This window comes from Vulpes lagopus, chromosome 22, assembly GCF_018345385.1.
Source record: "Vulpes lagopus strain Blue_001 chromosome 22, ASM1834538v1, whole genome shotgun sequence".
NCBI classification, from domain to species: domain Eukaryota; kingdom Metazoa; phylum Chordata; class Mammalia; order Carnivora; family Canidae; genus Vulpes; species Vulpes lagopus.
The window spans coordinates 25839788-25858608 of NC_054845.1; the positions used below are offsets into that span (position 1 = coordinate 25839788).

At 51.4% G+C, this 18821-nt stretch overlaps 2 protein-coding genes across 4 annotated transcripts; one reads left to right on the plus strand and one right to left on the minus strand.

Annotated features, from left to right (window-relative positions):
• Nucleotides 1-304: 304 nt before the first annotated feature.
• Nucleotides 305-5842, minus strand: CNPPD1 (cyclin Pas1/PHO80 domain containing 1). 3 transcript variants are annotated; one of them, XM_041737386.1, is made up of 10 exons: nucleotides 5591-5842; nucleotides 5308-5476; nucleotides 4517-4604; nucleotides 4000-4108; nucleotides 3380-3461; nucleotides 3093-3213; nucleotides 2882-3010; nucleotides 2252-2313; nucleotides 1766-1883; nucleotides 305-1542 (listed from the first exon to the last, which is right to left on the minus strand). In XM_041737386.1, exons 3-10 carry the CDS (start codon nucleotides 4583-4585, stop codon nucleotides 997-999), a joined length of 1236 nt encoding a protein of 411 aa, XP_041593320.1. In that variant the 5' UTR covers nucleotides 4586-4604; nucleotides 5308-5476; nucleotides 5591-5842; the 3' UTR covers nucleotides 305-996. The 3 variants fall into 3 exon arrangements, with proteins under 3 accessions (XP_041593320.1, XP_041593322.1, XP_041593321.1); XM_041737388.1 differs by lacking the exon at nucleotides 5591-5842 and adding an exon at nucleotides 5143-5204 and having other exon boundaries at nucleotides 5308-5395; XM_041737387.1 differs by lacking the exon at nucleotides 5591-5842 and having other exon boundaries at nucleotides 5143-5457.
• Nucleotides 5843-5856: 14 nt separating this feature from the next.
• Nucleotides 5857-11818, plus strand: RETREG2 (reticulophagy regulator family member 2). Its single transcript, XM_041737385.1, has 9 exons — nucleotides 5857-6265; nucleotides 6538-6644; nucleotides 7770-7800; nucleotides 8147-8282; nucleotides 8692-8776; nucleotides 9109-9252; nucleotides 9405-9499; nucleotides 9652-9787; nucleotides 10050-11818. Exons 1-9 carry the CDS (start codon nucleotides 5979-5981, stop codon nucleotides 10679-10681), a joined length of 1653 nt encoding a protein of 550 aa, XP_041593319.1. The 5' UTR covers nucleotides 5857-5978; the 3' UTR covers nucleotides 10682-11818.
• Nucleotides 11819-18821: the final 7003 nt, after the last annotated feature.

The window sequence follows — 18821 nt, forward strand, 5'->3', positions numbered from 1 at the left end:
GCATGCTAGAACAGAGGATGGGCAGAGGGGGAGGGAGAGACTCTCAATCCGACTCCTCGCTGAGCATGGAGCCCAATGCAGGGCTCGATCTCAGGACCCTGAAATCATGACCCGACCCGAAACCAAAAGTTGAACGCCCAACCCACTGACCACCTAGGCGCCCCTCAAACAACAGGAAGTTCTAAAATGGGGCCCTGAGAGAATGAGTTGCAAGATAATGGGCTCAGGAAGTATAAAGGCTTAGAACACAGAGACGAGGGGGAAATTCTGCTAGGGCTGCCGCAGAAGAAAAAAATCCAGGCCGTGCAACTGAAACTGTTTATTGAAACCTCAGTTCTACAAAAGTGTGAAAAACCCAGATACAAAGCAGTGGCCACAGAGGCCTGTGAAGAGAACACCCAGGAGAAGAACCAGGGGAAGAGGGGAAGCCCAGGAGCAAAGTACTAAGAAGAGGTTGGAAGACAAAAGGGAAAGGCCGAAGGTCCCAGCAGTCCCTGGCTCCTTGAGGCTACATCTGAGGGATGGGTGTGGAGAGGGTTCCCCACCTCACCCAGCCTTCCCCCGGCAGATCCACCTTGGCCCTATCAGTCCCTGACTCTCCTGCTTCAGGGACATCACACAGGCCCCCAGTCAACTTTTCCTCCCTCCCTCACCCCACTTTTCCCCTTCCATCCTTAAAAGCCAAAGTTTAGAACCGAGGGATGTAGAGAGACATGGAATCTTCTTGGTCTGGCTGTGACAAGGCCCTGGTCGTGACATGGCCCTGGTCACCAAGCTGCAGCCTTCCCTGGTATCATCACTGCCCTGGCCAAGCAGCCAGCCACTGAGAGTGAGTGACCTTCAGTCCTTTGGCCCCACAGCCCCTTAAGCTCCCTCGCCTAGGAGGACAGGGACCAGCCAAGGACCCAGAGAGGTAGAGAGGATCTAAATCAAGCTTTGCCCCTCCAGGTTCTCAGGGACTCCCAGATCCTCTTAGTGTGTTCCTCAGAGGCCCGCCTAGCCTGGGAAAATGAAAGACTTGAGACGGGCTAGCTCCATGACACTGAAAAGGGAACACTGCTGGGGCTGGGGGAGCAGAGGGGGCATTGGGCTCCAGGGCCAGGGGGGAGCCAGGTTACGGGAGTGGTACCCAGGGTTGGGGGGCCCAGTGGGGACTGTATGGTTGGAGTGGTGGCAGGCGTGGCAGCTTGGGGTTTCTCTCTGGAGCTTCTGGCAGAGGGGACAGTTATGGAGCAGAGTGGGAGGGGCAGGAGGGTCTGGGGGAGGCAATGGTGGAGGTGTCAGTGAAGCCAGAAGACTGCCCCAGAGTGAACGCAGCCCTGTGTCGCCTTCTAGGCAGCTGGAGACATTAACAGGACGCGGCAGGCACTGTGGCACAGAAGAAGGTAGGCAGGGTTCCAAGAGGCACCTGGAGACCAGTCCAAGGTCGGGGGGGCCTGGGGAGGGGCTGCAGGACAGCCCCAAGGACTGATGAATTACGGCCACCGACGCCACCGCCAGGGCCACACTGCTCACATATGCCATAGCCAACAGGCAGGACAGCTGCAAGAGAGAATGTAAGAAAAGTCAGTTCCCAAACACCCTTCCCCTAAAATCTGCTTCTGTCTTCAACCCACTCACTCCTTGTCTGAAAGCTTGTGCTCAAGTCAGAGCTGTCACTGCCTAGTCTCAAACCCCATCTCCCAAGACCTGCAGCACTTGCCCATCCCGCACCTACAGAGCAGTCAGCCGGCTCCAGGCCCCTCGCCTTCGCAGCCGTCCTCACCTTTGCCAGGCGCTGGCAGAGGGAGCCCAGGGCCAACTGCCAGGCCGGCTGCTCCAGCAGCACACACAGGTCTGTGTAGGTATACCAGCCCCGCCGCCGTCCCTGCTGCTCAGCCACACTGTTGGCAGGGGAGAAAGACAAGGGGCGTCTGCAGCTCTTCTGCAGCTGGCCCAGTGGCACCCTCTTTCCCCTGGGGGCCCACCGGGACACACTGGGGAACTTGTTACATGTACAGATTCCTAGACTACCTGTTCATCCAGAAACTGAGAGTGAAACTGAGATCTGTGTTTTAAAGGAGCTTCTCCCGCCCTTCCAAAGGTGATTACAAAGACGGCAGACAGGTTTAGGAGCCATTATCTTGGGCAATTTTCTTTCCTCTCTCTTCCCTCCCCCCAGTGACACAGACCCTTATTTCTGTCTCCTTCTTACGATTTAGGGCTAAGCCCCCAAATCCCTTGAGCCTCTCTCCCCAACTCTAGAACCTACCAGCTCTCCAGCCAGCTCAGCACCTCAAAGATCTCCCGAGGATCAGTATAGAGACGCCAATCCTGTGGGCAGGAAAACAAGGGCGCCAGACCAAACTCAGATACGAGCCACAGTCACTGAATAACCAGGACCATGGCACCAACTACAACCACCACTCCGGCAGATACTTACTCGGCACTTCCTACATGCAGATACTTGTTTCGAGAGCTTTTACATATTAACTCATTTAACACCATGTTATTTTGTTTCATAGTACACCCCTCAGTTAAAGGCAGAGATTGAAAATAATCCTAAGAACAGTTCATGCCCATAGGAAGCTCAGGGTTGTGAGGGAGAGAAAGTCTGGAGGCAAATATTCAGAATCCAGTGAGATAAGCTCTGACTCAGATTGTAACATGTAGGGCCTGAAGGAAGGGGTGGGGGATACTTCATTTCTGGCCTCACCATGCCAGGAACCTCCAAAGGCTGTGGTTGGTCCAGAAGGGCTGGGAAGGGAAGCCACTAATAAGACACAAGGAAAAGAGGCAAAAAGAGAAACAAAGAAACTACAGAGCACTACCAGAAAAGGAAAAAAAGAAAGGAACATAACGAGAGCTCAGAGAAGCTGAGTGAGACAGAACAGCTACTCACCATGGCACTCAGGAAGCCACGCTCCAGGGCGTTGAGAGTGGGCACGGCCACGCCCCCTGCCGCTCCCCATTCATCGTTGAAGACCTCCTCCTCCTCCCCTTCATCATAGAGGTACTTACTGGCCACCATCTACAGAGAAGCCAGAAGCGGTGTCACAGGAGCTCAGGGCCAGCCTCTGAGGGAGGGAGATGGAGGGGAGGGGGCGTCTTACCATGGAGATCAGGAACAAGTCAGAGGATGACACGTGCTGTAGGTAGCCTGGGTTTCGATGCCGGAGCCGCTCAATGTACACCAGGGCAAGCATCATAGCACATGGGGAGATGCACGCCTCCCTGGGTGGCAGAAAGGATCTCTAATTAACCCCAAGGGTCTTTCAGCCCTTACCACTCTTACAACGCTCATCCCTGTGCCTTTACACCTTTGCTTTACAGATAAACACTTCCCTTTCTCTGGGGCCCAAACACTCTCTTGTCCTGCCGGCCTCAATTCCAGGCTCACCTGGACACATGAGCTACGTATTTCTTCTGGAGTCGACGAATAGGGCTGGGGGCTGCCTTCTGGAGCAGTTCCACAGCAATGTCTGCAGGAGGCAAAAAGGCAGGCAGATAGGCAAGCAACTCCTCCCTTACCACCTCACCCCCACGCACACCTAGTTCCCACTGCTATCAGCAGAAGAGTCGGATCAGTATAATCTGAGGCCTTAGGGACAGAACCACAGTAAAACAAAACAAATTCTCCCATCCTGAGACAAAAAGCCCATTCCACATTTGACTTTCAGCTTCTTCCAGCAGGAAGGGCTTATTTGCAGGTCACCTGAAATTACCCAGATTTGTCTTTCATCCCACCCATCTGAGAAAATAAACACACCTTGTAAATTTGGGATACATGTGTTACGTTGCCCATTTACAAATCAAGAGCGATACAAATTCGTAAGACAGTGATGTATTTTACTCATCTGAACTAAAAAAAAAATTGTGAAAGGGAAACCCACTCCTTGTACCAGGTATTGATAAGTTAGCTATGAGCAGACAACACAGCTCGTGGGGTGTACACCCAGTCACTCTGGTGGCCTCTGACAGCCCCACCTTCATGCTTCTCTCTAACCACACAACACTAACCTGCCACGGGGCTGGAGAGCTCCTCCAAGCTGCAGTCAGCTTCCCAGTCCCAGCCATAGTAGAGTCTCCTTCGGATCCGAGCACTCAGTTTCTGGTGTCCTGGGAGGAACTGAAACGGCAGGTGGTGGCCGGTGAAGGCCAGGGAAGGAAGGCTACGGTGGAGATCCTGGCTCCGGGTGGGAGTGGGGAGTGGGGTGCGGGGCGGCAGGCTCAGCTCACTGCTAGGAGGCCCGTGCCCCCACCCCGCCCGGTTCTCGGGAGTATTGGCCAACGGCGGCCTACCTAGGGGGTGGGGGGAGATCCTGCACCACGGGCTCGCCCCCGGGGAGGTCCTCCCGAGACAACCCTACCCCGTTCCTCTACCCCTGGGCCCAAGGCGCCAGGGCCTCGGGTAGGCATGGCTCGAGGGGCTCGCGCTCGGCTTGCAGACCCGGCCGGCAGGCAGGCGCGCTGGCGCCCGCGCTCGGCCGACGGGAGCGCCCGGGGAGGCCACCGAGGGGGCGGGCCGCGCTCTCACCGTGAAGTCCTGGAAGCCGGTGAGGCAGAAGGTGCCTTCTTCGTCCCGCAGGAGCCCGGCCAGGTCCATCGCGCCGCCACCTGCCGCCCTGCGAACGTGGAAGGGAACGCGCGCGTGTCCGGGAGCCGCGGAGCCCTCGCCCGCCCGCGCCCTCCCCAGCGCAGCCCCGGGGCCTCGGCTCCTCGCGCCGGCGGCGGCAGGCGGGGCCGGGCTGGCGGGCGCCTCTTCCTGTTCCGCCCCGGGCGGGGCTCCGGGCTCGGCGATCCGGGCCCCGGCGCGGGGCGCGGGGTGCGGGGTGCGGGCCTCGGGGCCGGGGCGCTCACCTCACCCAGCGCCGGCCGCCCCCCCCCGCCGCCCCGAGCGCGGCGAGCCCTCGCCTGGGCGATGGGGACAGCCCCGGGGGCCACGCCTCGCGGGGGGTGACCGCGCCGGCCGCCTTCTGTACCGACGCAGACGTTCAAGCCGCTGAAAAGCGAGATGCGCGACAACGAATTGCCGCCAAATGTTTTCTAGTCTGTGTGTTCGAAGCCGCACCTAACGTGCCTGGACAACACTTTTGGAAAGAACATACAGAGACGCTTCACAGCGCGTGCCCCGGGGTCGAGGGGGCGGAGGAAAAAACTTACGTCTCGCCGTATCCCTCCTTGTCCGGAGTTTGCTACGTACAAGCAGGTGTTTTGTGGGGTCGCTGCAGAAATCAGGGATCACGAGGGACTCTGGAGCCTCAGTAAACACCATGAACACGCGCCCCCAGAGCAAACAGCTCAACAGGATTCTATTTTTAGACTCACCCCGCGACCCCAACCTCCTGTTTGAGCGAGGGACTGGGAAGAGCTCCGAGAGGCGCTGGCAGCAGTTTACGGAAAGGGACGGGGAGGAAACTGCTCTTCAGCCTCGGTGAGGCTGTTTGAGTCGCTCGGGTCACGCGCCCGTGTTTGTTTACCCGCTGAGGGGAGGGACCTGGGAGGACCAGAAAGTCAGGGGCTGAGTAACAGGGCGGCGGCCGCAGCAGGTCCCACCCGCGACCCCGGGCATCGGGAAGCCGACTTGCTGCCCCTTCGGCCCGCAGCGCACCGGGAACGCCGGGCCAGTCACGGGCCCCCCAGCCGCCCTGCCCGTACAGGGCGGAGAAATCGGGCGGGCGTGAGGCCTCGCGGCCCCTTCGGGCCGGAAGGGCAGAGCAGCGCCGCGGCCCCAGCGCCGACGCGACTCCAGCAGCTGCAGCACGAACCTGCGCAGGAGCAGGGGGGCCCGCAGCCGCCTGCGCGCAGGCGCGGGCCGCGCTCTCCCGGCGGTTACGGCGCGTCACGTGACGGGCTCGTCGTTCCGCCGTCACGTGACGGGCCTCGGCGGCCCGGGCTGCGCTCTCCGCGGCGTGCGCCCCCTTCCGCCTGACGCGCCCCCGGCGGCGGCCGCGCAGCCCTGGCTCCTCGCGAGCTCGGGCGGCGGCTGCGACGGGGCCATGGCGAGCGGCGGCGGCGGCGGCGGCGGGAGCACCGGCGCGGGGGGCGGCCCGGGGCTGGGCCTGAGCCTCGGGCTGGGCCTGGGTCTGAGCCTGGGCATGGGGGAGGCCAGCGGCGAGGCGGAGGAGGAGGCGGCCACGGCCGAGGCGGTGGGACGCCTGGCCACGACGCTGTGGCTGCGGCTCCGCGGCTGGGAGGCGGTGCTGGCGGCGGCGCAGCGGCTGCTGGTGTGGGAGAAGCCGCTGCACAGCCTGGTCACGGCGGCCGCGCTCAACGGCCTCTTCTGGTAACCGCCGCGGAGGAGGCGGAGGGGGCGGGGCCGGGCCGCGGGGGCGCGCGGGGGGCGGGGGCGCGGGAGCCCCGGGAGCCCCGTGTCCGTGCCCGGGCTTGCCGCTCGCCGCGGGGAAGCTCCCCCGTCGGGGTTGCCCATCCCTCTCTCTGGGGTCTCGAGTTAGGCCCGGAGCTTCCCGTTCCCCCATCAGTGGGCGCTTTTCCGCCTTTCGCGGTGGATGCGGGAGGCTCAGCCGCTCAGCGCCGCGGTGCCCGTCTCTCCCGAAGGTTGCTCTCTTCGTCGTCCCTCCGGCCTTTCTTCCTACTCAGCGTCTCACTTTTGGCCTATTTTCTGCTGGATCTCTGGCAGCCTCGCTTCTTCCCGGACCTCTCGGGTGAGTGTTAACGTCGCCCACCAAGCCGTGTCTTGCACTTGCCCCGTGCCCGACCCCGCCGGGTGGGTTGACTGGGGAGGAGGGCGAACGTGCGGCGGGCCGCCAGCGTCCAGGCACCACCACTTCTCCAGCTCAAAATCCGTGTTACCGTGAGTGTAGTAAACAGCGTGGGCTCTACGGCCACATTGCCCGGGTTCCATTCGCCGTGCCTGTGACCTTGTAATAGCGACTCAATTTGTGTTTGCCTCGGTTTTCTCTTCTATGAAACGAGGGTAATAAAATGTACTTAGTCAAGAGGGGAGGACTGAGCGAGCTCATAGGTGTTACGTGCTTATGATAGAGTTCCGCATATTAGAGGAATCATGGCAATGTTAGGTTCTTTTGTTATTGGTGTTATTAAATAGGTATTTTTGGAGCAGTTAGATGTCAGGCTGTGTGAGCTGCTTGGGATGTAAACACGAGTAAAGTGTTTGAAAAGAGTGAAGTTTAGGGGCCCTTGGGTGGCTCAGTCGGTTCAGCATCTGCCATCAGCTCAGGTCATGATCTCTGGGTCCTGGGATCAAGCCCCTCATCCTGCTCCCTGCTCAGCAAGGAGTCTGTTCTGTTTCTTCCTCTTCCCCTACTGCTCCTGTTGCATCTTTCTCTTTTAAATAAATCTTAGAGCATGAGAGACACGCAGAGAGAGAGAGAGAGAGAGAGAGAGGCAGAGACACAGGCAGCGGGAGAAGCAGGCTCCATGCAGGAGCCCGATGTGAGACTTGATTCTGGGTCTCCAGGGTCACACCCTGAGCTGAAGACAGACACTTAACCACTGAGCCACCTGGGCATCCCAATAGAGAAGTTTGGAGCACTTGGCTGGCTCAGTTAGTAGAGCATGTGACTCTTGATCTTGGGATTGTAAGTTCAAGCCCCACGTTGGGTGTAAAGATTACATAAAAATAATTTTAAAGAAAAAGAAGAGTGAGGTTTAAAGGAGTCAGGCATACAAATGCAAGCCATAATAACAATGTAATTCTTCTTGCATTTGGCATCTGAATAAAGTGCCCTGGGAATGCAGAGGTGGGGCAGTTATTCCTGCCCTGGGACATGTCTCCACTCAATAATTTTCCCCTCCTCTCTTTATAGCATCATCCCCAGAGGAGCCACACTCTGACAGGTGAGTGCAGGTCATCTCTTGAAGACAAATACCCCAGACCCTATCTTGCTTTGGTGCCAGTGTCACCACATTGCAGGGTGACACTACAGCACAGACCCCAGCATAGCAAATGGACTGGCAACAAGTTTGGTCCTGGGTTCCTGTTTAGGTGTTTGGGTGCCTGCTCCTTTTGGGGCAGAGGGTTGGAAACTCTGGGCTTTGCTTCCCGAGACCAGGCCAGCCTCCCTTTGGGAAGTGGGGTTGTCCACATGTTTAGACTGAAGATCTCCTTGGCATTCTCAGAGGGTTATGAGTGCCTAGGAAGCTGGTGTCTGAGGCTTCCAGGGGTCATGTCCTGTCTCCCCAGTGAGGGTGCGGGGTCAGGCGCCCGGCCGCACCTGCTGAGTGTGCCCGAGTTGTGCAGATACCTGGCTGAGAGCTGGCTCACCTTCCAGATTCACCTGCAGGAGCTGCTGCAGTACAAGAGGCAGAATCCAGCTCAGGTAACCTCCATGTCATAAAACAGTTTTCTGTGCTGTGGGGAAACAGAGGGGGTGTGGCAGATGGGGAGGAGGAACATGAAATCCCTGGATGGACACTGAAGGAAGAGGGCTGGTGCCTTTTAAGGCAACATTCACAGGTAGTGTCCTGGTACAGGAGTAGTCTCATTTCAGGAATAATGTGTTTGATGTTCTCGTGCTGCTGCTTGTTAAGGCAGAGGCAGCTTGGATTATAGTTGTTTGGTGAGGTCTGGGGTAAACTTCTTGAATTGGTGGTCTTGGACATCCTCTTAACTAGAGTGGGTCACCACATCCCTAGAAGACATCCTTACCCCTGCTCCTGCCAGCTGAGCAGCAGTGTCTTGCCCAGGTGAATGGGGCGTATGCCTTTTAGCCTTGCTTCTCTCTGCAGTTTTGTGCTCGAGTTTGTTCTGGCTGTGCTGTGCTGGCTGTGCTGGGACACTACGTTCCGGGGATTATGATTTCCTACATTGTCTGTGAGTAGGGTTCAATCTCTGTCCTTCCCGAAGGCCCTTCTTTCTCTTTTACTGCACTGGATTAAAGGGACTGACTGACTCTAAGGGAGGGTGGTGCGTGCGCTCTCTCTTTCTCTCTTCCTCTCTGGTTGTCCATTCACGGAGATCTCCAGGGGATGCTGGAGAATTAGTAACAGCGGAAGAGTCACCTGGGGAGGAGAGTAGGAGATGTGGAGGGAGGAGGTTGGTACAGCCTCCAGAAAGCCTTCAGTCTTTTCTGTTTAGGAACTGGTTAAATGGGGGCCCTTAGGAAATAGGCACAGGGAGCTCTGAGTGAACTCTCTAACCCCTAGTGCTGAGTATCCTGTTGTGGCCCCTGGTGGTTTATCATGAGCTGATCCAGAGGATGTACACTCGCCTGGAGCCCCTGCTCATGCAGCTGGACTACAGCATGAAAGCAGAAGCTGATGCCCTGCATCACAAACATGACAAGAAGAGTAAGGGGCTCCTGTACCCAAGAGGGGATCCTGGGGGAGGGCATTGGTTTACGGCTCATGAAGTGCCTTGGAACTTCCTTTCCAGTTCCTTGGCCACGTCTGTCCTCCACCACGGTCTCTACTTGGTCACTACTCTGCTATTATTTCTCTAGAGCGGCAGGGGAAGAATGCACCCCCCGGAGGTGATGAGCCACTGGCAGAGACCGAGAGTGAAAGTGAAGCAGAACTGGCTGGCTTCTCCCCGGTGGTGAGGTCCAAGGGAGATGGGATGTCAAGTAGAACGCTGGAGGAGCATCCATTTCAGAGCAGCCACCTCCCAAGGGACTGGGAGTCAGTGGGGGGTATTTTTGAATAATTGGATTTCTTCTCACCTGTTGTGTTATCTGGGTTCTCCTGCAGGTGGATGTGAAGAAAACAGCCTTGGCTTTGGCCATTACAGACTCAGAGCTGTCAGATGAGGAGGCTTCTATCTTGGAGAGTGGTGGCTTCTCTGTGTCCCGGGCCACGACTCCACAACTAACTGATGTCTCCGAGGGTATGAGAAGCCTTTTGCCCTTCCAATCTTCTTGTTTCCTGTTGTGGATGTTGGCTGTGCTCTTTGGCTGTCACCCCCGTAAATATTTCCTCTGGGAACTGATCCTCTAATTCGACTTCAAGCTCCTGAAAGACCTTAAAACCTGAGGCTGGTCCAGTATTCCATGTCCTGAGTTCTCATCCTTGAACTGAGTGCCTGTTGTGATGGTTCAGAACAGCAGGCCCATCCACCCATTCCTGACAGATGTTTGTTTCCTGCACAGATTTGGACCAGCAGAGCCTGCCAAGTGAGCCAGAGGAGGCCCTGAGTCGGGAGCTGGGAGAAGGAGAGGAGACCGAGCCGGCCCCCCCCGAAGACCTGCTGGGCCCCCCTCAGGCCCTCTCAAGGCAAGACCTAGACTCGGAAGAGGAGGAGGAAGATGTGGTAGCCAAGGAAACCTTGCTTCGGCTCTCGTCCCCCCTTCACTTTGTGAACACGCACTTCAATGGGGCGGGCTCTCCCACAGATGGAGTGCAGCTGTCCCCGGGAGGACCAGTGGAGACACTGAGCCCAGAGGCAGTGAGTGGTGACCTCACCACTGCACCGAGCACCCTGTCACCCCTACTTTGCCTTGCTGAGAGTGACCCAGCCCCCTCCCCCTCCCCCTCCATGCTCCCCCCTCTCCCCCAAGACTTGCCCCAGCCCCTGCCTGCCCCCGAGGAAGAAGAGGCACTCACCACGGAGGACTTCGAATTGCTGGATCAGGGGGAGCTGGAACAGCTGAATGCCGAGCTGGGGTTGGGGCCAGAGACATCCTCAGAGTCCCCCGATGCCCCACCCCCTCCATCCCTGGGGCCCGACACCCTGTCTCTGGTACAGTCAGACCAGGAGGCTCAGGCCGTGGCAGAGCCATGAGCCACGGGGGAAGGAGTTGCAGGCACAGTAGGGTTTCCTGGCTAGGGGCATCCCTGGTTCCTCTTCCCTGCTCTAGGGAGAGGGCATGTGTGGGGAAGCTGGCTGTCAGATGGGAGCCCATCCACCCTCCGCCTGCCTGCCTGCCTGCCTGCCTGCTGTCCCAGGCCTGGTACAGTGCCCATGCCTGGGATTGGTTTTAAGTTTGTAAATAATTTTACACTTGGGTTAGTGGATGTGAACAGGGCTAAGGGAAGTCCTTCCCACCCTGCACTTGCCTCCCTGCCTCATCTCTCTTCTCATTCCACTATGCCTCAAGCCCTGGTGGTCTGGCCCTTTCTATTTTCCTCCTATCCTCAGGGACCTGTGCTGCTCTGTCCTCGTGTCCCACTGGTGGTTTAGTTTGGGCACTTTATCCTTTTCCTCTCCTGTCCCATGTCCCTCTCTGCTTTATTTCCTGGCTGTGTCCTGTCCTTTGCAGCTCACTCTGCACTCTTTGCCAGCTCCTCCTTCCCAGCAGGCTGTGGCTAAGCTTCAAGGAGGCTCTTGTCTGGGTGGTACAGACTAAACCTGGAGTGGTAGGTCAGGCCAGTGGTTATGCGCTTAGGTCACTGTAGCTCACAAAAACTCCACTGCACCCTTGCCCTACTTCATCCCAACCTTCCCTGAGAAGGGAGGAGAGTGGGAATCCCACAGCACGTGCACCAGCACTGCATTAGTGAGCAGCAGCTCCATCCTGTTGGGATGAAGGGCTTTCTTACTATCCTAGGAAGGTTTAAAGAGACTGCCCTCTAGGGGCCATGGATGTTCCCAGTGTGGTGGGACCCCCGCTACTAGGGTCAGGACGTGGACAGTAACATCTGTGCAAGTGTTGACTGGAAAAATAAAGTGTTGATTGGCTAGAACTGCTGCCGCCTGCCTGCCTGCCTCACTGCCAGCTGCCTCCCACACTGCTCTGTTCCCTCCTCGCCCCCCTGTCCCCAGTCTTGCTCCTGGCTATTTATATTTACTGTGGTGCAAAACTAGGCCAGAAGCAAGGATTACCCTAACAGCCCTAACTTGCCCTTAGTCATCTTCCCTGACAGCGTGATATGTTTAGTGAGATTTAGCATGTGTGAATAAAGTGTATGCAGGAGGAAATTGCCTCGTCTTCCCAATCAGTAGAAATTGAGGACCGTAACTGTTGTTTACTATGTCGCCTACAACCTTAATGTCTTCAGAAGTCCTTACCAATCCACGCTAACAGCACGTTCAGCCATGGCTTCTGTATCCTGGGGACCCAAACAAGGAGGACTTCATGCCCATGTCAGAACTGTTTTGAGGCCAAAGTACACTAAAGAAATAGTATCTAACACATTGAAAGCATAGTATGTGCTCAGCAGTCTTCTGAGTAATTTATGTCTACTTTTTAAAAAAAGAGTGTGTGTGAGCAGGGGTGGGGGGAGCAGAGGGAAAGGGAGGGGGAAAGAATCTCAGGCCCACTGCACCAAGGCGCGGCCCTCCACTCGGGAGTCCATCTCCTGAGCCTGAGTTCATGACCTGAGCTGAAACCCAAGAGCCAGAGCCACCCAGGGGCCCCAGTGATTTATATTTATTAACTCACTTTTTCCCTCATAATCCTGAGATACTCCATTTTACATATCAGTTAACTTTTTTGAAGCTCACAGTCCTAGTGAATGACTCCAGTGATCGCACTGGAACAGAAAGCCCCTGTCCATTAAAAGGGTACACATGGGGAGATGCCCAAGGACACGGGAACTATAGAGAACCAATCTAGTATCTCAGCTTCACGGAGTGGACTCATAGTGGTCCTGCTCTTTGCGGGGAAGAACAACACTAGAGAAAGCCCTGACCGGAGCAGGTGGCCTCTTGATGAGTTCACATCCTCTGCCTTCAGTGGGAGGGACCTGATTGTGATGCTACCTGACTTCTTGGAGTTGACTCCTATGCTATGTCTCTCCACAGAGTGTGAGAATATCTTCCCTTCTATTTATTTCACCCTCTCCCGAGACACCATCTTTTAGAGTTGGGGCCATCCTCTGCCTCCAAAGGAACATGAACTTTTAATCATCTAGAGGTCTCAGAAGGGAATAGGAAAAGGTTTTAATCAACAAACGGGAAGTTTGGGATCCCTGGGTGGCGCAGCGGTTTGGCGCCCGCCTTTGGCCCAGGGCGCGATCCTGGAGACCCGGGATCGAATCCCACATCAGGCTCCCGGTGCATGGAGCCTGCTTCTCCCTCTGCCTGTGTCTCTGCCTCTCTCTCTCTCTCTCTGTATGACTATCATAAATAAATAAATAAAAATTTAAAAAAAAAAAAAAAACGGGAAGTTCAAGAAAAATAGAATCAACTAATCAGAACTTCAATGGCTGCCCTACGTCTCACCTTTAATCCGTTTCCTTAAACTTACAGTCTGAAGATGGAGCTAGAAGCTTTAGTTAGATCAAAACCTTCGCCACAGATTTGGAGTTCAATGAGGGTCAGTTGTTGACATTCACCTTGATCTGATGGTTGCTCCATGTTAATCTAGTTTTTTGGTTGTCCTGGCTAGAGACAAGAAAGCTTTCCCTGTGAGTGAAAGAAAAGTGAGCAGAAATATGAAACCTACAATTTAGGCTAAACAAAAATCACCTGTAGAGTAGAGTACAGGCGGGGGCAGGAAGAGCGGGTTACGTTTACATTGGAGGGAAGGGCAGTGCGCTCTAGTCAACTACATACTCCCAACAGCTCATAGTGTAAGGTGACTGGTTATAAACTAAATTTTAGGCTATATTACTGGAAATAGTCTCCAAATCTAGGAAGTTAATACCTGTATATAGTGTACTGCCAGGAGATGACTTGCTTTGCTCATGAACAAGTTGACAAATTGCAGTGTTCCCAGGAAAGGATCGCCAGAGATGAACTCTGAACATAGGGTCTTACGGGGAACTATGGAGGGAACAGAGAAGCTTCCAAGAAGAGAGAGCGGAGTTGAGCTACATTAGCTGCCTTCAGACTTTGAAGGGTGCCCTGTAGGACTTCAGAGGGCAGAAACGAAGCCTTCAAGAAGAATTTGATCAATAATAGTGCTAGGCAGATTTTTTTTTTCTGGTCAAGGGATATTGCAGAACAGAGTATATGTAAATGATCTCTCAAAATACAATAATCAAGGATTAATAGGCCAAGAATTGTTCATTCCATCATGAAAGGACAATATATAATCACATGGCTTTGCTTTTAATGGCTGACTTCAGCTTCCTTGGACTTCTTCCTCCTGCTCCCTTAAATGTTGCTGGTCAATGAGTGTCACTGGCTCATTTTGCTTCTCACTGCCTGGGCAATTTCACATGTTCCCCTGCTTCATTTCCACTCACGTGATGATGGCTTCTACATCTTAGCTCAACTCTTTGCCCAGAACTTCCAACTAGGCATCTCCACTTGAACATCCCATAGGTACTTTCCACTCTGCACGCCACCCCCCACCTCCCCTAAACAGACTTTTTCTGTATTTTCCATCTTGCTTGCTGGCACCACCAACTATGAAGGCCCACTTCTCTCCCTCATCCCACACCCAATCACAGCTGGTGCTAACTTGATGTCCTAATTATTCCTTGATTCTGTCACATGTGTCACAGCCCTGATTCACATCCTCCTCATCTCTTACCCGACATACTATGACAGTTTCCCTGTCTACACTCTTGTCCCTCACTGAAATTCATGCCCCCAAATGTCACTAGATTATTTTAAAATACAAATTTGATGACCTTTCTGCAGTAAAGATTTTATTTATTTATTCATGAGAGAGAGAGAGAGGCAGAGAGGCAGAGACAGGTAGAGGGAGAAGCACGCTCCATGCAGGGAGCCTGACATGGGACTCATCTCGAGTCTCCAGGACACGCCCTGGGCTGGAGGTGGCGCTAACCAGCTGAGCCACCGGGGCTGCCCTCTACCGTTTAATATTGATCAAAGGCTCTCCTACAAACTTTCATCAAGCTCCCTGATAATGGTTGAAAAGCCTCTGACATCTGCCCCTGCCTGTCTTGACTTTTTTATTTTATTTATTTTTTTTATTTTGGTGGTGAAACAAGAATGTAATTTATTTCAGCGAGGCCTGAAAATTGAGTATGCCCTGTCTTGCTTTTACACTACTTCAAACAGCTTGTCCTTCCCTCTGCTTGGCTACTCTGCCCTCACCCACCCCTGACCTTCACACAAACACACACCCTATCCCTCTGTTTGGCAAACATTTCATTTGTCTTTTAACATGTACTTTAGGCCATACTCCATCTACAAAGACTACCCTGATGTCTCAGGTCACCTGCCCCCATATCAGACTTGCTCTTCTACTGTTCCCTCAGTGTACTTCTATTTTTTCTACATATCACTTAGGAGCTTCATTCTCTCTATACAAGTGTGGTATAGGAGACATAGATGTATGTGTATATGTGTACCTTGCACTGTAATGCTTATTCTTGAAAGTAAGGACTATGTTCTAGCCATCTGGATATTCCCAGAGCCCAGCACAGTGCCTGGCACATAGTAGATACTCAATAAACATATGTTAAGCTAAACTAAATGGTGTTTGAACTTTTGAAGCAGCCAACAGAAATAGATTTTGGTGATTGGTACATGCCTATTGAGAGTAGATATCTTGCCTTTGTTATTTTTTAGAGCGGATGGTAGCTAAATTAAGGTAATCTGCATATAGGCTTATGAACTCTTTGTTCCTGGACTAGGCCAAAGGCAGTGAAAATGATCTAGATTTGGAGGAGGTTCATATTTGTTGGTTTTGGAGCTAAAGGCTTTTCTGAGTTTAAAGCAAGATTACCCAACTGGCTTGATCTTCTGCGATTATATAGAAGTATCATATTATTTCAAAAACAATCTTGACCAAACTATTTAGACACAGCTAAATAGTTTGATCAAAAATCCAATTAGATGTATCAGTGCTTGTTTGAAAAAAATGTGATTCTGCAGAAATGGGATAAGGTTACAAGAAATCTCACTTTTTCTTTTTAAGTATGAAAAGTGAGTTGACTCCCCTTCAAAAATGTCCATTTCATAAAAGGTAATGAAAAGCTGATGAACTATTCAAGATTAAAAAGGAGACCAAAAGGAAATGACAATAAAGGCAATAAATGATGGTCTTGGATGGAATGCTAAGTGGGAGGAAAATGTTACTATAAAGGACTCTCCTGGGAAAACTGGTAAAATTTGAATGTGGATTGTATATTAGATAAAAGATTGCATCAAGCTGAAACTTCTTGAGATTCATTTTGTTTATATAAGAGAAGATTACACATTCCAAAGATTTTAGAGGTGAAGGGTTATGCTCTCTGCAAATTATACCAAATGATTTAGAAACGTGAATAAATGAGTGTATGAATATATGGTGTGTGTGTGTGTGTGTGTGTGTGTGTGTGTGTGTGTGTGTGAAGAGAAAGAGAATGATAAAGCAAATATGGCACAATGTTGGGAAGAAATACATATAAATATAACACATAGAAGTTTGCTATTCAATGGATAAGTGTTGTATATTCAGAAAACTAAATAGAATGAACAAACTATAATTAAGTACAAAAATATGTGTAAATATCATAAATAAAATATTGAGTAAAAGAAACTAGACATAAAAAATATGATATATGGGATGCGTGGATGGCACAGTCAATTGAGCTTCTGACTCTTGGTTTTGGCTCAGGTTGTTTTGTTTTGTTTTGTTTTGTTTTGTTTTGTTTGGCTCAGGTCTTCATGCGATCGAGCCCCACATCAAGCTCCATGCTCAGCAGAGTCTACTTGAGATGCTCTTTCCCTTCCCTCTGCCCCTCCCACCTGTGCTCTCTTTCTCTCCAATAAAAAAATAAATCTTAAGTATATATATATATATACATATATATATATATACACACACACATATATATAATGTATGATTCCATTTATATAAATACATTTATATTGTTAGAAGTCAAGATAGTGGCTACCCTTTGGGGTAGAGGAGCAGCAATTGGAGAGGTCTTCTTGAGAGTGGTAATGTCTTATTTCCTGATCAAAGTTCTGGTTATATGGGAGTGTTGAATTTGTGAAAATTCAATCATGTACATGTCTGTATGTATGTTATACATCAATAAAAAATGTCAATACCAAGTGTATTGATGATCTATTTCTGCCCAACAAATTACTCCAAAACTTGGCAGTCTAAAACATTATCTCACACTACTTCTGAGGATCAGGATCTGGACGTATCTTAGCTCAGTGGTTCTTGTTCAAAGTCTTCCACAAGGTTGCAATGAAGATGTCAGCTAGGGCTGGGTAGCTGCAGTCATCTGAAGGCTTGACCGGGGCCAGGAGATCTGCTTGCACAATGGCTCCTTTATACGGCGTTGGCTAAAAGCTTCAATTATTCACTTGTTGGCAAGAGGCCTTAATTCCTTATCATATTAACCTCTTCCGATGGCTGCTTGAGTATCATCACAAGATAGCTACCTTCCCTAGAGCAAGTGATCCAAGAGAGAGCAAGAAGGAAGCCATAATGCATTTTCATTCTGACATAGTGTCAAAAGTCACACTCTATGGGATGCCTGGGTGGTTCAGTCAGTTAAGCATCTGCCTTTGGCTCAGGTCATGATCTCGGGATCCTGGGATCCTGGGATCCAGCCCCGCATTGGGCTCCCGCCTCAGCAGGGGAGTCTGCTTCTCCCTCTGCCCCTCCTCCTGCTCATGCTCACTCTCTAGCTCTCTCTCTTAAATAAATAAAATCTTTTTTTAAAAGTCACACTCCACTGTCTTCAATTTGTTAGAAGCAAATCACTGAGTCCAGCTCACACCTGTGAAGGGAGACGTAGCAAAGCATTTATGGATGCATTTTAAAACCACCACGCCAAGCTTATCTGGAAATTATATTAAAAGATTTGGACTGATAATCTACATATTTAAAAAAAGACCAGTGTATTAATGGGAAGTGGGTAATTTAGTAATAACTAATTATATGCATTTGCTAAGTTATATATATATTACATATATATATATATATATACACACACACACACATATACACACACACATGTCAGTCATAGATCTAAGTGCTTTACCCATATCCTTTTATGTGATCCTCACCACTGCATTTTGATGTAGGATTCCCCTGCCCCTGCCCGTTTTACAGATGATGAAATTAAGGCTGAGTGAGGTATTGGGCTTGCCCAAGGTTACACAGCTAGTTGTGGTTATGGCACTATTTTTCAGTATTTTGGTTTTCCCATATAGCCTCATATTTTAAATTACCAACATAGAATTTTAGTTGAGGTAAAATCATTCTTTCAACATTAGAAAAAGAAATCTGAATTCTGAATCATTTATAAATGATGAAAAACTTGAACACAACGTTTTATTTGTTTAGAAAGTGTTGTTGCACCTCACGGACTTCGGGAGGAGAGACAATGTCAATGAACAAAACAAGCTTCTCTTTAACAAGAATAGTGGTACTAGTTCAGAAATATTTTAAACTAGTACAATTAGGAACAGGATAATATATATTTTTTAATATTTTATGTATTTATTCATGAGAGACACACAGAGAGAGGCAGAGACTCAGGCAGAGGAAGAAGCAGGCTCCCTGTGGGGAGCCTGATGCAGGACTGGATCCTGGGATCCCAGGATCACCACCTGATCTGAAGGCAGACACTCAATCACTGAGCCACCCAGGCATCCCAGAAACAGGACAATATTAAAATTAATTTCAATTCTCTGCATCAGAATCTCAATCTATGAGATTGAAGAGATTGATACAAATCAGAAACTTTGTATTTGAAACAAAAACTAGAGCTGCCAGAAATCAAAGGAAAAACATCACATTTAACCCAAGAAACAAAAATATTGGCTAAAAAATATCTCCTGGTTACACTTGTGCTGAGCCCAGCACAATGTATAGACTTGTCAAATCACTATGCAGTACACTGGAAACTCATGTAACATTGTGTGTCAACTATTCCTTTAAAAAGTTAAAATCACACTTGACATAACACTGGGTGTTTGTTATGCTATATGTTGGCAAATTGAACTCCAATAAAAAAAATTTTCTAAGTTAAAATCGGGAGGCCTGGGTGGCTTAGCGGTTTAGAGCCGCTTTCAGCTCGGGGCCTGACCCTGGGGTCGCGGGATCAAGTCCCAC

Excerpts from the sequence above, each read along its gene's own strand:
- CNPPD1 (XM_041737386.1), bottom strand. The coding sequence starts at position 4,585 with ATGGACCTGGCCGGGCTCCTGCGGGACGAAGAAGGCACCTTCTGCCTC. Across the intron at positions 3,214-3,379 it reads TACGTAGCTCATGTGTCCAG|GGAGGCGTGCATCTCCCCAT; the intron begins GTGAGCCTGGAA and ends TCTGCCACCCAG. Across the intron at positions 1,543-1,765 it reads TCTGCCAGCGCCTGGCAAAG|CTGTCCTGCCTGTTGGCTAT; the intron begins GTGAGGACGGCT and ends TCTCTCTTGCAG.
- RETREG2 (XM_041737385.1), top strand. The coding sequence starts at position 5,979 with ATGGCGAGCGGCGGCGGCGGCGGCGGCGGGAGCACCGGCGCGGGGGGC. Across the intron at positions 6,645-7,769 it reads CTTCTTCCCGGACCTCTCGG|CATCATCCCCAGAGGAGCCA; the intron begins GTGAGTGTTAAC and ends CTCTCTTTATAG. Across the intron at positions 7,801-8,146 it reads GAGGAGCCACACTCTGACAG|TGAGGGTGCGGGGTCAGGCG; the intron begins GTGAGTGCAGGT and ends CTGTCTCCCCAG.